Here is a 16,973-nt window from a genome sequence, read left to right on the forward strand (position 1 = left end):
CTGTGCTAAGTACAGCATAACAAGCTGTACCGTAGTGTCATTGTTTAGTGCAGCTAGGCCACTTGTCGATTAGCCGTAGTGCCTGTTCTATGTGGACGAGGGCCGCCTACGAGGCAGTACGGGGAGCGATCTAGGATGCGCCGCCAGTCCCCCTGGCGTATGAACGCGGGTGCTTTCGCCGGAGCCGCTTCTTTGTTCCGGCAGCTCCGCATTTGGCCTCAAGCGGCTGAGTAGACCCAGTTCCAGACCTCCCTGGCTCAGAAAAACCCCAGGAGGCACCAGGAATCCAACCCAGCTCGTTTCGCACAGAGGGCAGTGACGCTGACCATTCGTATATGGAGGCCGTTACAACATGTCCGCAGGAATGCTTGTCTTCCAAGTCAGCTCCATTACGACGAAAAGCAGAATCTGGAAGTAGCAAATCGTGAGAAATGGAAAGTTCAAGTACCTTCACGGTCAGTGGAAGAAATTTTGTCAGTGGTAGGATTGCAATGTATGACACGACTGAAATGGCACATGTAGTGTAAAAGATGGATTTCCAGTTGGATGCGTCACCGTAGGTGCAACCACAACGGAGGAGTATCTGTTGAAAGGCCAGACGAAAGTGTGGTTCCTGAAGAGGAGCAGCAGCCTTTTCAGTAGTTGCAGGGGCAACAGTCTGGATGATTGACTCATCTGGCGCTGTAACATTAACCAAAACGGCCTTGCTGTGCTGGTACTGCGAACGGCTGAAAGCAAGGGGAAACTACAGCCGTAATTTTTCCCGAGGACATGCAGCTTTACTGTATGGTCAAATGATGACGGCATCCTCTTGGATAAAATAATCCAAAGGTAAAATAGTCCCCCAATTCGGATCTCCGGGCGGGGACTACTGAGGAGGACGTCGTTATCAGGAGAAAGAAAACTGGCGTTCTACGGATCGGAGCGTGGAGTGTCAGATCCCTTAATCGAGCAGGTAGGTTAGAAAATTTAAAAAGGGAAATGGATAGGTTTAAGTTAGATACAGCAGGAATTAGTGAAGTGCGGTGGCAGGAGGAACAACACTTTTGGTCAGGTGAATACAGGATTATAAATACAAAGTCAAAGAGGGATAATGCAGGAGTCGGTTTAATAATGAATAAAAAAATAGGAGTGCGGGTAAGCTACTACAGACCGCATAGTGAACGCATTATTGTGGCCAAGATAGACACGAAGCCCATGCCTACTACAGTAGTACAAGTTTATATGCCAACTAGCTCTGCAGATGACGATGAAATTGAAGAAATGTATGATGAAATAAAAGAAATTATTCAGATAGTCAAGGGAGACGAAAATTTAATAGTCATGAGTGACTGGAATTAGGTAGTAGGAAAAGGAAGAGAAGGAGAAATTGTAGGTGAATGTGGAATGGGGACGAGGAAGGAAAGAGGAGGCCGCCTGGTAGAATTTTCTACAGAGCATAACTTAATCACAGCTAACACCTGGTCCAAATATCATGAAATAAGGTTGTATACGTGTAAGAGGCCTGGAGATACTGGAAGGTTTCAGGAAGATTATATAATGATCAGATAGAGATTTAGGAAGTAGGTTTTAAATTGTAAGACATTTCCAAGGGTACATGTGGACTCTGACCACAATCTGTTGGTTATGAAATGTAGATTAAAACTGAATAAACTGCAAAAAGGTGGAAATTTAAGGAGATGGGACCTGGATAAACTGACTAAACTAGAGGTTGTACAGAGTTTCAGGGAGAGCATTAGGGAACGATTGCCAAGAACGGCGAAAGAAATACAGTAGAAGAAGAATGGGTAGCTTTGAGAGTCGAAATAGTGAAGACAGCAGAGGATCAAGTAGGTAAAAAGACGAGTGCTAGTAGACATCCTTAGCTAACAGGAGATATATTGAATTTAATTGACGAAAGGAGAAAATATTAAAATGCAGTAAATGAAGGAGGCAATAAGGAATACAAACGTCTCAAAAATGAGAGCGACAGGAAGTGCAAAATAACTAAGCAGGAGCGGCTGGAGGACAAATGTAAGGATGCAGAGGCTTATCTCACTAGGGCTAAGATAGACACTACCTACACGAAAATTAAAGAGACCTTTTGAGAAAAGAGAACCACTTGTATGAATATCAAGAGCTCAGATGGAAACCCAGTTCTAAGCAAAAAAGGGAAACAGAAAGGTGGAAAGAGTATATAGGGGGCCTATTCAAGGGCGATGTAATTGAGGACAATATTATGGAAATGGAAAAGAACGCACATGAAGATGAAATGGGAGATATGATACTGTGGGAAGAGTTTGACAGAGCACTGAAAGACCTGAGTCGAAACAAGGTCCCGGAAGTAGACAACATTCCATTAGAACTACTGGTAGCCTTGGGAGAGCCAGCCCTAACAAAACTCTACCATCTGGTGAGCAAGTTGTATGAGACAGGCGAAATACCCTCAGACTTCAAAAACAATATAATAATTCCAATCCCAAACAAGCAGGTGCTCACAGATCTGAAAATTATCGAACTATTAGTTTAATAAGTCACAGCTGCAAAATACTAATACGAATTCTTTACAGGAGAATGGAAAAACTGGTAGCGGTCGACCTCGGGAAAGATAAGTTTCAACTCTGTAGAAATGTTTGAACACGTGAAGCAATACTGACCATACGACTTATCTCAGAAGATAGATTAAGGAGAGGCAAACCTACGTTACTTGCATTTGTAGACTTAGAGAAAGCTTTTGACAGTATTGACTGGAGTACTCTCTTTCAAATTGTGATGGTGGCAGGGGTCAAATACAGGGAGCAAAAGGCTACTTACAATTTGTACAGAAACCAGATGGCAGTTATAAGAGTCGAGGGACATGAGAGGGAAGCAGTGGTTGGGAAGGGAGTGAGACAGGGTTGTATTCTCTCCCCGATGTTATTCAATCTGTACATTGAACAAGCAGTAAAGGAAACAGAAGAAAAATTCGGAGTAGGAATTAAAATACATTGAGAAGAAATAACAACTTCAAGTTTTTCCGATGACACTGTATTTCTGTCAGAGACAGCAAGGGGCCTGGAAGGGTAGTTGAAAGGAGCGGATAGTGTCTTGAAAGAAGGATATAAGATGAACATCAACAAAAGCAAAACAAGGATGATGCCATGTAGTCGAATTAAGTCGGGTGATGCTCAGGGAATTAGATTAGAAAATGAGACACTTAAAGTAGTAAATGAGTTTTGCTATTTCATGAGCAAAATAATTGACGATGGTCGAAGTAGAGCGGATATAAAATGTAGACCGGCAATGGCAAGGAAAGGGTATCTAGAGGAGTAACTCCCTCTGTGCTGGTGTTTGCGGGAAACACATATCAAAGCATCTGGTGCCCCTGCTCTACGAGGCTATACCCTACGTCGCAAGTACGACCTGACTGGGGAAAGAGCCAGTGGAGGGGTCGTTGTTTTTGTCAATAATCAGCTCCACTCCGCTGCTCTTCTGTGGATACCGACCTGCAAGCAGTTGCAGTTGGAATTTCTGTACGTCAGAAGCTTACAATTTGTTCTCTTTATTTACCTCCTCTGGCTGCAGTAGACTCTGCCGCTCTCACAGATCTTATCACGCAACTCTCCCAAACATATCTTCTCCTGGCAGACTTCAACGCCCAGCATGTCCTGTGGGGCTCACGTCTACTTGCCATGCAGGCCGAGTTTTGGAGAGCCTCCTCACATCTCGAGAGCTGTGCCTCCTACATGCTGGTACTCCGACTCGTTTCCGTGCTGCTACTGGGTCATTCTCAGCCGTTGACCTGTCTCTCTCTGCTCTCCAGCCCTCGCCGACTGTTCACTGGGAGGTCATTGACGATCTTTATTTTAGCGACCACTTTCTAATCCGCCTTCAGCTACTCGATGGTGTGTTGCTGGAACAGAAGCCACCAACGTGGATGAGTGGCAGGGCGAACTGGATGCTGTTCGGCCAGTTGGTTGTGTCTGAACACAGTAACAGCGTCCTGGAATGGGTGGATCCATCACACATGTGATCCATCACGCCGCTAATCCATCCATACCAATGTCTTTCGGCCCTCTTCAGAGGCGACCTGTCCCTGGGTGGACAGAATACTACCATTTAGCCATTTGGGACACGTGTGCAGCTCTTTGATAGTTTAAACGCCACCCGACAGTGGACAATCTCTCAAACTTTCGAATCGCGAGAGCCAAGGCTCGCCGTATCATTAAACAGCAAAAAGCTGTCATAGCCTGAGTTCCTGAATTCCATCAATCGCTCTACTTGTTCCTCAAAAGTATGGGAAGCCATCCACAGGATTTACGGTAAACACAGCCGTTTACTGATAGCTACAGTGTCGAACCAGGGGTGCCTCCAAACAACACGTAGAAGCATTGCTCAGACGCTCTCCGAGCATTTTGCACAAGCTACTGCCAACGCAAGCTATTATCCAGCGTTTCGTCGCTACCGTGCAACTGTCGAGAGGGAAAAGTTGGACTTTATGTCGAACAGTTCCGAGGCCTACAGCTTCCCATTCTCCATGTGGGAGCTTGAATAGGCACTGACTGAGACTTCTGACACTGCACCCGGTCACAACCACATCTGGTACAGCATGCTTCGACATCTGGCAACGGCGTCAAAGGAAATCCTCCTCGAATGTTTTAATCTACATGGCAGACAGGTGTCTTCCCCAACTCGTGGAGGGAGGCAGTTCTAATCCCCCTCCTCAAACCAGGAAAGGACCGCACATGTGCCGGTAGTTATGAGAGTATCGCCTTGACGAGATGCGTAGTAAATACCCTGGAACAGATGGTTAACTGTCGTCTGCTCGTCTTTTACACAGCATGCAACTCCTTAGCCGTTCTCAGTGTGGATTCCGAAAATTTCGGTCCACAGTCGACAACCTGACCCTCCTAGAACCGGTTATTCATCAGGCTTTCCTCCATCAGCATCACTATATCGGTATCTTCTTTGATATCGGTAAGGTATGCGATACTACTTGGAGACACTGCACTCTTGCACAACTGCGGCCACCTCCCCATTTTCATTCGGTCTTTCCTCTCTCGGCGGTTTTTTCAGACCCTAGTTGGTAACACACTGCCTGATCGATTTGAGCAGAAGAATGGTGTGCCCCAGGGCAGTGTTTTAAGTGTTACCCTCTTTGCCACAGCCATCAACAATATAACATCTACAGTAAGGAGTCCAGTACAGTGCCCATTATTTGTGGATGACTTCGCTGTTTTCTGTTCCTCCTCCAGTGTTGCAATGGTGAGCCGTCAGTTAGAGGAGTGGGCTGCAAGGATAGGTTTTCAGTTTTATGCCAATAAGTGTGTGTGTTCATTTTAATCATTCTCGTCATCCTTTAAATTTGCCTGTCTTGCATATATGGGACACTATCTTACATTTTAGAGACACAGTGCGGTTTCTCGGCCTCCATTTTTACACCGGATTGTCATGGTTTGAAGGCCAGAACCATGAAGGCACTGACCATCCTGAAGTGCCTCATCCACAGGCCTCGGGGAGCGGACAGGGCGCGTTTCCTCCAGTTTTGTCGGGCTTTTGTGCGCTCGCGGCTGGACTACAGGTGCACGGTGCATGGGTCAGCGAGGCCCCCTTTTTTTGAGATCCTTGATGCTGTCCACCATGCGGGGATTCGACTGGCCACGGGTGCTTATCGGACCAGTCCCATACCCAGCCTCTCTGCTGAGGCCGGGGAACCACCACTTACCATCCAGCGGCAGCTCCTTGTAGCTCCAACTTCACCCATTTACCATACTGTTGCTCATGAGCCTCTAGATCGTCTTTTTTCCTACTATCTCTGAGCCACGATGCCGTTTGGGATCCGTGTGCAGCGTGTGATGGAGTCCCTCGGTGTGGAGCCCGTACAGCCCCAAAGCCAGGGTTTTAACCGCCAGCAAACCTGGTTACTGGAGAGGCCCAGAGTGATTTTAGATTTGGTGTGGTACAAGAGAAATTGCACTAATGCTTCTGTTTTTAATGCAACATTTTCTGCCATATTACCTGAGCACCACGACTATGTAGTCTGTTTTTAGGATGGGTCGAAACAAGGCGATTCTGTTGGTTGCTCCGTTGTTTATCCGGAAATTGTCCTCGACGTCCTACTGCCTCAAGCAGTTACTGTCTTTGATGCAGAATTGTCTGCGGTCTTGCGGGCACTGGAGCAAATGACACGCTCTTCCCCGCCTTAATTTCTTGTCTGTTCCGATTCACTAAGCGCCTTTCACTCATTACAACGTTTGTATCCAGCAGATAAAATAGTCCAGACCATCCAGGATGCCCTCTTCCAACTACAACGACTGGGGAAGGAGGTGACTTTCTGCTGGGTTCCAGGGCACGTCGACATTGCTGAGAACGGAAGAGGAGATCTCGCAGCCAAGGAGACGTGCCTCGCTGCGCCAGTATCTCAGTGTGCCATCCCCCTGCACGCACTCACCTCGCTGTTGAGCTCACGGGTCATGCGTCGGTGGGAGGGTGAGTGGCTGGAAGTGACTGACAATAAGCTCCGTTTAGTCAAGTCTACAACGCGTGTGTGGCGTACATCTTTCCAGCCACGTAGGCGGGACGAGGTTCTCCTCACTTGGGTTCATATAGGCCACAGTTCTATGATGCATGGCTTCCTGCTCCGACGAGAGGACCCTCCAATGTGTGGTACTTGGTGCGTCCAGGTCACTGTGCGCCACGTTTTATTCGATTGCGTCTTATTTTCTGACCAGCGGGCCGCGGCTTACTTGACAGTGGATCTGCCATCTCTTTTAGGGAATACTAAAATGAATGTGGTTAAAGTTTTAAAGTTCTGTGACTTGTCCAATGTTTCTACCAAAATTTTAGAGAGAGGGTCTTAAATTTGTTCACAGGGTAACTGACTCGCCCATATTTTGCGTAAGTGGCCAGCCAGTGACAATTTCCTGTGGCATTCTTGACGCTCCTTTCTCGTATTCTTACGTTTTATTTTCTTATACGGCGTTGCTCATCTTTTCCTGTTTTCTTTGCGTATATGCTTCCATTTTACTAAATTTGTCCACATTTGTTTCTTTTAATGTGTGTCAGGGCGCTGATGACCTCGACGTCGAGCGCCCGAACACGCACACGCACACACACACACACACACACACACACACACACACACACACACACACACACATTTCTGTCAGAGAACTTGGAAGAGGTGTTGAACGGAAGGTACAGTGTCCTGAAATGAGGATGTACGATTAACATCAACAAAAGGAAAACGAGGATAATGGAATGTAGTCGAATTAAATCGGGTGATGTTGAGGGAATTAGATTAAGAATTGAGACACTTAAAGTACTTCACGGTAAAAGAAAACAGCCAAATAGTTGCAAGACAAAGATTTATTGATATCCTTGACCACGGTTTCGGTGTATCTAAATATACCTTCATGGGAAGCAAAAATACACCTGAACAGGAAGACATTAGCAAAAAACGTAGCATCGTAACTGAGATAGAACAAAAAAATGCTTTTAGCTTTAAGTAACCATAAAAATTACCAAAGTATTACAAGCAAAAAAACTTTTAGTCAATTACTAATATCACATCTTGCAGTGGAGATGCGTAAAACAACCGTGACAAAGGCGGCACCAGTAATTAAAATTATGAAGAGATGGTCTATGCGAACGCGGCGTGCTATCATTAGTTGGCCTGTGAACTGGCGTGAAAGGGTGTGGAAGCACTAAGGCAGACAGTTTCACCGGGAGAGGGCAGTTGTGGTATGAGCGAGACACTCGCGCTCATTAAAACACTGGATACATACGCATGCGCATCAAAATTTTAAAGGTTGTGCTAATTCAAATCCTCTGTCTTAATAAATAGAACATACCAGAACCATTTAAAACACCTGCAAACATTAGAAAACACGAGCACCGATTTGCCTGCGTCCTAGAGTCAAGCAGATCAGGCCTGCGCTAAGCAACACACCTAACGAGACAGGGCACTAGTGGTATGCGCTAGAATCTCGCGCGAAATAAAGGCTAGGATACATACTAACAAAAACCAACGAAATGTTGTAGAAAATCGAAACCATCTTTCATCAAGAATGAAAAACATAAAAGAATCTTTTGAACCATACATACACATCGAAAACCGCGAACAACAATCATCAAAAACACGTAAAGTCCCAACAAGGTAGGAAAGGAGCATCTCACCAGCATAAACATACAAGAAAATTAGCTTCTAGTCAGGCAGACTATATCACGTGAGAGCAAGGAGGGGTTTGAAACTACCCCAAAAAAAAATTGTTTCTAAGCTTCACCTGTCCGTTAAGAATAAATCCATCTTTTTGAGATAGATGTTTAAAAATTTCTAATTCCTCGAACACGTCCAGTTTGTAACCCTTACTCTTTCCATGTAGCAATTCTATGTCATTCAGTTTACGTGGCGTATGTTGTAAGAGCAATAGATGTTCAGCAAACATGGAATTGTGCACATTTTCCCCATTTTTACCTAGCATGTGTTCTTTATGTCTTACTTTAGTGGGTCGACCTGTCGGTCCAACGTAATTGTTGGGGAAGTCGTTACAAGTAATTTTGTAAACTCCGGATTTAATGCCAAGTTCTTCCCGTGCCCTAATAGTATGAATCACTCTTTGTTTTAAGCTATTTTTTACGGAAGAGCCTACTCTGTAACCTTATTGCTTCGGTAGAGGTCTCCTTATCTTATATGATACGTTCCCCAAAAATGGAAGAGAAATAAAGTTATATCGCTCAATCTCTATCGCCCTGTTATCTCCTAAGATTGAAAATTTTACAGCTGTTTTTTCCTAACAATTTGGTGAATTAACATAGGGTCATGTCCATTGCTAATAGCTATGGATTTTACTAAAGATATTTCTTTCTCTAAATAATCCTGTTCACGGCACGTGAGCTGCAGGGTGAAAGAAGGAAACTTTGTGAGATTGTGGATGACAAGAATCTGCTGGGATAATAATACCAGAAAAAGTATTTTTACGAGAAATTCAAGTGTTTTAAATGGTTCTGGTATGTTTTATTTATTAAGACAGAGGGTCTGATTTAGCACAACCTTTAAAATTTTTATGCGCATGGGTACGTATCCCGGGTTTTAATGAGCGCGAGTGTCTCGCTCATACCACAACTGCCCTCTCCCGGTGAAACTGTCTGCCTTAGTGCTTCCACACCCTTTCACGCCAGTTCACAGGCCAACTAATGATAGCATGCCGCGTTCGCATCGACCATCTCTTCATAATTATGCTGTACAGATGAAAGTGATATTTTAACTACTGGTGCCATCTTTGGAGCGGTTGTTTTATGCATCTCCACTGCAAGATGTGACTTTAGTAAGTGACTACCAGTTTTTGTGTTTGTAATACTTTGGTAATTTTCATGGGTACTATTTTTTAATTTTTTTTATTTATTTTTTTTAAATTATGTATGAAGGTGTCTTCCAGTTCAATTGGATTTAGGTATATTTAGATATACCGAAACTGTGGTCAAGGATTACAATATACCTTTATCTTGCAACTGTTTGGCTCATTTACCGGGAAAATTTTCAACAGTTCCTGTTTCAGCCATGTTTAAAATTTTGACACTAAAAGCAGTAAATGCGTTGTGCTATTTGGGGAGCAAAATAACTCATGATGGTCGAAGTAGAGAGGATATAAAATGTAGACTGGCAATGGCAAGGAAAGCGTTTCTGAAGAAGAGAAATTTATTAACATAAAGTACAGATTTAAGCGTCAGGAAGTCGTTTCTAAAAGTGTTTGTATTAAGTGCAGCCATGTAAGTGAAACATGGACGATAAATAGTTTGGACAAGAAGAGAATAGAAGCTTTAGAAATGTGGTACTACAGAAGAATGCTGAAGAATAGATGAGTAGATCACATAATTAAGGAAGAGGTATTGAACAGAATTGGGGAGAAGAGGAGTTTGTGGTACAACTTGACAAAAAGAAGGGATCGGTTGGTAGGACATGTTCTGAGGCATCAAGGGATCACCAATTTGGTATTGGAGGGCAACGTGATGGGTAAAAATCGTAGAGAGAGAGCAAGAGATGAATACACTAAGCAGATTCAGAAAGACGTAGGTTGCTGTAGGTACTGGGAGATGAAGAAGCTTGCACAGGATAGGGTAACATGGAGAGCTGCATCAAACTAGTGTCTGTACAAAAATTTTAGCATAACACGAATATTCATGCAAATCTCATTCACTAAGATTTTATGTTACTTAACTATTACACAAGAAAATTATTGTATACCTGCGCATGTGTAGCACATTTTAAGGTACTTGCACGTACATGTGTACTGTACAGGATAAACAAAATGATTACGTAAAACATACAGCATAGTGTTTGAAGTTGAGTGATACAAAGCTGTAGTTGGAATATTGTAGCAAAACCTGTACATCAAATCTGAGAACAGTACAGGGTTGTCTTTGAAGAGAAGCGGCACGGCAGCTGGGAAGTGCGCCGCTCCGGTGTACCGTGCCTGCCATGACGCCAAGTTTGTGGCAAAGCAGTGCCGAAATGTAACTCAGGCCAGTGAGTTGTGTCGTCACACTTGTCACTTACATACAATCAAGAGTAACATCTGAACAGATTCAAGCATTTTCGTAAGGGCAGCAACCTAAATTTTGAGAAGATAAAACAAGTAAACGAAATGGACAAGATGCATAGGATATTCGCAACGTTTTTTTGTTTTCCTAGACATGAAAGAAAATTAAAGTACGACTCATTGGCATAGCGAAATCTGTTACAGTTGGGTAATTCTAATTGGCCTGTATTACTGCTGCGGGAATAGCATTTGATCGTGATTCATGAAGCGTATTATATGCAGCAATGTGAGCAACTACACTACTGGCCATTAAAATTGCTACACCAAGAAGAAATGCAGGTGATAAACGGGTACACATTGGACAAATATATTATACTAGAACTGAAATGTGATTACATTTTCACGCAATTTGGGTGCATAGATCCTGAGAAATCAGTACCCGGAACAACGTAATAACGGCCTTGATACGCCTGGGCATTGAGTCAAACAGAGCTTGGATGGCGTCTACAGGTACAGCTGCCCATGCACCTTCAACACGGTACCACAGTTCATCAAGAGTAGCGACTGGCGTATTGTGACGAGCCAGTTGCTCGGCCACCATTGACCAGACGTTTTCAATTGATGAGAGATCTGGAGAATGTGCTGGCCAGGGCAGCAGTCGAACATTTTCTGTATCCAGAAAGGCCCATACAGGACCTGCAAAATGTGGTCGTGCATTATCCTGCTGAAATGTAGGGTTTCGCAGGCGTCGAATGAAGGGTAGAGCCACGGGTCGTAACACATCTCAAATGTAACGTCCACTGTTCAAAGTGACGTCAATGCGAACAAGAGGTGACCGAGACGTGTAACCAATTGCACCGCATACCATCACGCCAGGTGATACACCAGTATGGCGATGACGAATACATACTTCCAATGTGCGTTCACCGCGATGTCGCCAAACACGGATGCGACCATCATGATGCTGTAAACAGAACCTGGATTCATCCGAAAAAATAACGTTTTGCCATTCGTGCACCCAGGGTCGTCGTTGAGTACACCATCGCAGGCGCTCCTGTGTGTGATGCAGCGTCAAGGGTAACCGTAGCCATGGTTTCCGAGCTGATAGTCCATGCTGCTGCAAACGTCGTCGAACTGTTCGTGCACATGGTTGTTGTCTTGCAAACGTCCCCATCCGTTGAGTCAGGAATCGAGACGTGGCTTCACGATCCGTTACAGCCACGCGGATAAGCTGCCTGTCATCTCGTCTGTTAGTGATACGAGGCCGTTGGGATCCAGCACGGCGTTCCGTATTACCTTCCTGAACGTACCGATTCCATATTCTGCTAACAGTCATTGGATCTTGACCAATGCGAGCAGCAGTGTCGCGATACGTAAACCGCAATCCGACTTTTATCAAAGGCGGAAACGTGATGGTACGCATTTCTCCTCCTTACACGAGTCATCACAACAACGTTTCACCAGAGAACGCTAATCAACTGCTGTTTGTGTACGAGAAATCGGTTGGAAACTTTCCTCATGTCAGCACGTTGTAGATGTCACCACCGGCGCCAACGTTGTGTGAATGCTCTGAAAAGCTAATCATTTGCATATCACAGCATCTTCTTCCTGTCGGTTAAATTTCACGTCTGTAGAACGTCATGGTGTAGCAATTTTAATGGCCAGTAATGTATGCAGGTGCGAAGACGCTAGCAGAAAACAGAGTAGCGCGGAGCTCAACATCAAACAATGTTTAGGAATCAAGACCACCACGGCAACATCAGTTGATCTAATTAAAGGTTTAATGTCCAGAATTGAGTTTCTTGGTATAACACAACTGACTAGTATGCCAGATATCTTTTCATAAAGCTTTGTTCGGCTGAAGACGCACTTCAGGTTTCTGCCGCCAGAGCGCTTGAGAGCGCAGTGAGACAAAATGGCGACAGGAGCCGAGAAAGCGTATGTTGTGCTTGAAATGCACTCACATCAGTCAGTCATAACAGTGCAACGTCACTTCAGGACGAAGTTCAACAAAGACCCACCAACTGCTAACTCCATTCGGCGATGGTATGCGCAGTTTAAAGCTTCTGGATGCCTCTGTAAGGGGAAATCAACGGGTCGGCCTGCAGTGAGCGAAGAAACGGTTGAACGCGTGCAAGCAAGTTTCACGCGTAGCCCGCGGAAGTCGACCACTAAAGCAAGCAGGGAACTAAGCGTGCCACAGCCGACGGTTTGGAAAATCTTACGGAAAAGGCTAAAGCAGAAGCCTTACCGTTTACAATTGCTACAAGCCCTGACACCCGATGACAAAGTCAAACGCTTTGAATTTTCGGCGCGGTTGCAATAGCTCACTGAAGAGGATGCGTTCAGTGCGAAACTTGTTTTCAGTGGTGAAGCAACATTTTTTCTTAATGGTGAAGTGAAAAGACACAATGTGCGAATCTGGGCGGTAGAGAATCCTCACGCATTCGTGCAGCAAATTCGCAATTTACCAAAAGTGTTTTGTGCAATCTCACGGTTTAAAGTTTACAGCCCATTTTTCTTTTGCAAAAAAAACGTTACAGGACACGTGTATCTGGACATGCTGGAAAATTGCCTCATGCCACAACTGGAGACCGATAGCGCCGACTTCATCTTTCAACAGGATGGTGCTCCACCGCACTTCCATCAGGATGTTCGGCATTTCTTAAACAGGAGATTGGAAAACCGGTGGATCGGTCGTGGTGGAGATCATGATCAGCAATTCATGTCATGGCCTCCACGCTCTCCCGACTTAACCCCATGCGATTTCTTTCTGTGGGGTTATGTGAAAGATTCAGTGTTTAAACCTCCTCTACCAAGAAGCGTGCCAGAACTGCGAGCTCGCATCAACGATGCTTTCGAACTCATTGGTGGGGACATGCTGCGCCGAGTGTGGGAGGAACTTGATTATCGGCTTGATGTCTGCCGAATCACTAAAAGGGCACATATCGAACATTTGTGAATGCCTGAAAAAAACTTTTTGAGTTTTTGTATGTATGTGCAAAGCATTGTGAAAATATCTCAAATAATAAAGTTATTGTAGAGCTGTGGAATCGCTTCAATCATTTGTAATAACCCTGTAATTTTTTTAACTAGTAGACTACTTTCTCTCTTTAATAGATATATTCCTACATTTGATTGTTAACACTAAATACATTCACATTCCTCGTTTGCAAAAATGCAGACTGTAAGTGAGTGAACACTTCAGTGTGGAGGTATTATACCAAAACGTTCTGCAATCGGATTGATGGGGTAGTAAACATACCTGTGACATATGAAACACGCTTTTTGAGGTGCGGATAGTGAGCCCATTCCTCAAGGCTTTTGATGAGCATATACGGACCAGAGCTTCTGAGAACAGTTTCTGTCGTATCGGGGCGGATACGAGTAATTACATCTCCTTCAGTAGAATTTCCGTCGTATATTTCCCCAAAACTTGTGCTCGAGTCAATGTAATAGTGCTGGTAATCAAGCGTTCTATGAAGTGTCTGAAAAAAAAAACAAATACCCGCAAAAACACACAGACATCACCTTCAATGGCACAAAGAGAAGTAAAAGAAGGAAGAAATGTCTCATTTTAAGACGGAAGATGGGAAAAGATGAGGTACCAACAGTGTAATAAAGAAGCTTCTACATTTTAATGACTAAGTAAATTTTAATGAAGCGTTTAGCTACACCGATGTTTAGGTTTATAGCCTCCATGTACCTTTAAATGATATAGCGTAGCACAAGACATTTCTTTTTCGATGCTATTAAGCATTCTTTTGTACCGGCGGGTGACATAAGCGCTGATCGTGTCCGTAGCCGAATGGCTGACGTGGCTGCCTTCGGTGCGGAAGGGCCGGGGTTCGATGCCCTCTGCAGACTGGGACTGGACCTGAGTCCCCCGAGCCTCTGGAGGCGGCAGGCCTGCAAGAGCGGCCGCCTGCCGCCACACAGGGCGCTGGCCAGCGGCGGAGGCCGGGCCGGGCCTGGCGCCCCAGTCCGTGAGCGCTCGCCGAGTTGCTGGCTCCCTGACTCTGAGGGTAAACTAAGGGTTAACCCGGCACTGGCATACCGGTCTCAGTGCTTTGTGTGCACGAGTAGCCGCAAATCTTCTGCGTCCTTGCAGTAAAGAAGTTCTCGTTCTGCGACTACAACTGCAAATGAATGCACGGACTTTGTATCAGCGCTAAGGTCAAAATAATTTATACCGAGATGATGTATTCTCATCAAGAAAATTAGTAATGTCGGTTTTTTTAATTTTGGGTTATACTGATAACATACACTGAAGAATCAAATAAATTGGTACACCTGCCTAATATCGTTTAGGGCCCACGAGGGCACGCAGAAATGCCGCAACACGATGTCGCATGGACTCGACTAACATCTGAAGCACTGCTGGAGGGAACTGACGCCATGAATCCTGTTGGGCTATCCACAAATCTGTAAGAGTACCAGGGGGTGGAGATTTCTTCTGAACAGCACGTTGCAATGCATCCCAGAGATGCTCAATAATGTTCATGTCTGGGGAGTCTGGTGGCCAGCGGAAGTGTTTAAAGTCAGAAGAGTGTTCCTCGAGCCACTCTGTACAGTTCTGGACGTGTCGGGTGTCGGACTGTCCTGCTGGAATTGCCAAAGTCTGTCGGAGTGCACAATGGACACGAATGGATCCAGGTGATCAGACAGCATGCTTACGTAAGTGTCACCTGACAGAGACATGGCTAGGCCTACAAGGGGTCCCATATCACTGCAGCTGCACACGCACCACCCCATTACAGGGCCTCCATCAGCTTCAACAGTCCCCCGATCACATGCAGGCTCCACGGATTCGTGAGGTTCTCTCCATACCCGTACACGTCCATCTGCTCGATACAATTTGAAATGAGGCTCGTCAGACCAAGCAACATGTTTCCACACATTAACAGCCCAATGACGGTGTTGACGGGCCCTGGCCAGGTATACAGGGTGAGTCACCTAACGTTACCGTTGGATATATTTCGTAAGCCACATCAAATACTGACGAACCGATTCCACAGGCCGAACGTGAGGAGAGGGGCTAGTGAAATTGTTTAATACAAACCATACAAAAATGCACGGAAGTATGTTTTTTAACACAAACCTACGTTTTTTTTAAACGGAACCGAGTTAGTTTTGTTAGCACATCAACATATAAACAAATACGTAATCAGTGCCGGTTGTTGCATTGTAAAATGTTAATTACATCCCGAGATATTGTAACCCAAAGTTGACGCTTGAAACCTCCGACGTTCAATTGCGTGTTGTAACAAACACGGGCCACGGTCGGCGAGCAGCATCTGCAGGCACATGATTACGATGACGACCGTGTTTACGAGTGTGGCTGTAGTGCACTGTTGTTTGGTCTAGCTGTCGCAGTGTCCGCATGTAGCGCTTGCTGCTACTCTTATTCTGCATTCGTCTCCGCACGCAGACCAACTGTAGTACACCGTGTTACCATACGTCTGTGATAGTGTAGTGTTGTAGGAACTGTGAGCATGGTGTATTCGAACTCTGAAAAGGCGGAGATGTTACTCATCTATGGCGAGTGTCGACGAAATGCAGCTGAAGCCTGCAGGGTGTATGCAGAACGGTACCCGGACAGAGAGCATCCAACGGGCCGCACATTTCAAAATATCTCCCGCCAACTGTATGCAACAGGTATGGTCGTAGCACGCAAACGGGTCCGTAACAGGCCCGTCACAGAAGAAGCGGGTGCAGTTGGTATGTTAGCTGCTGTTGCCATGAACCCACACGAGTACACGGGACACTGCGAGAGCCAGTGGACTGAGTCAAAGTAGTGTCATGCGCATACTGCATCGTCACCGCTTTCACCCGTTTCATGTGTCGCTACATCAGCAATTACATGGTGATGACTTTAATAATCGAGTGCAATTCTGTCAATGGGCATTAACAGAGAATGCGTTGCAGTTCTACCTGTTTACCGATGAAGCGGGTTTCACGAACCACGGAGCAGTGAAGCTACGGAACATGCATTACTGGTCCCTGGACAATCCTCGCTGGCTCAGACAGGTAGAGCGACAGCGACAGTGGACTGTAAATGTATGGTGCGGAATCATTGGCAACCACCTCATTGGTCCTCACTTCATTGCAGGGGCCCATACAGCTGCAACATACATCGCGTTTCTACAGAATGATCTGCCAACGTGGCTCGAAAATGTCCCACTGGAAACGCGTCGACGTATGTGATATCAGCATGATGGTGCATCTGCACATTCCGCAATTAACACTAGACAGACCCTTGACAGGATGTTCGACTGGCGTTTCATAGGACGTGGAGGACGCATAAATTGGCCAGCCCGTTCTCCTAATCTTACACCTCTGGACTTCTTTCTGTGGGGTACGTTAAAGGAGAATGTGTACCGTGATGTGCCTACAACCCCCGAGGATATGAAACAACGTATTGTGGCAGCCTGCGGAGACATTACACCAGATGTATGCATGTGGACGTAATGTGCT

The 16,973-nt window shown here is 45.3% G+C and overlaps 1 protein-coding gene across 3 annotated transcripts in view; it reads right to left on the reverse strand.

The window, feature by feature from the left end:
- LOC126278137 (uncharacterized) overlaps positions 1 to 16,973 on the reverse strand; it is a 500,725-nt gene that overhangs the window by 313,350 nt on the left and 170,402 nt on the right. For all 3 annotated transcript variants that reach the window (XM_049978028.1, XM_049978029.1, XM_049978027.1), the window contains exon 7: positions 13,762 to 13,984. In XM_049978028.1, coding sequence (XP_049833985.1) covers positions 13,762 to 13,984 — 223 coding nt within the window. The remainder of the gene's footprint in view (positions 1 to 13,761; positions 13,985 to 16,973) is intronic.

Source organism: Schistocerca gregaria, chromosome 6 (assembly GCF_023897955.1).
Source record: "Schistocerca gregaria isolate iqSchGreg1 chromosome 6, iqSchGreg1.2, whole genome shotgun sequence".
Taxonomy (NCBI): Eukaryota; Metazoa; Arthropoda; class Insecta; order Orthoptera; family Acrididae; genus Schistocerca; species Schistocerca gregaria.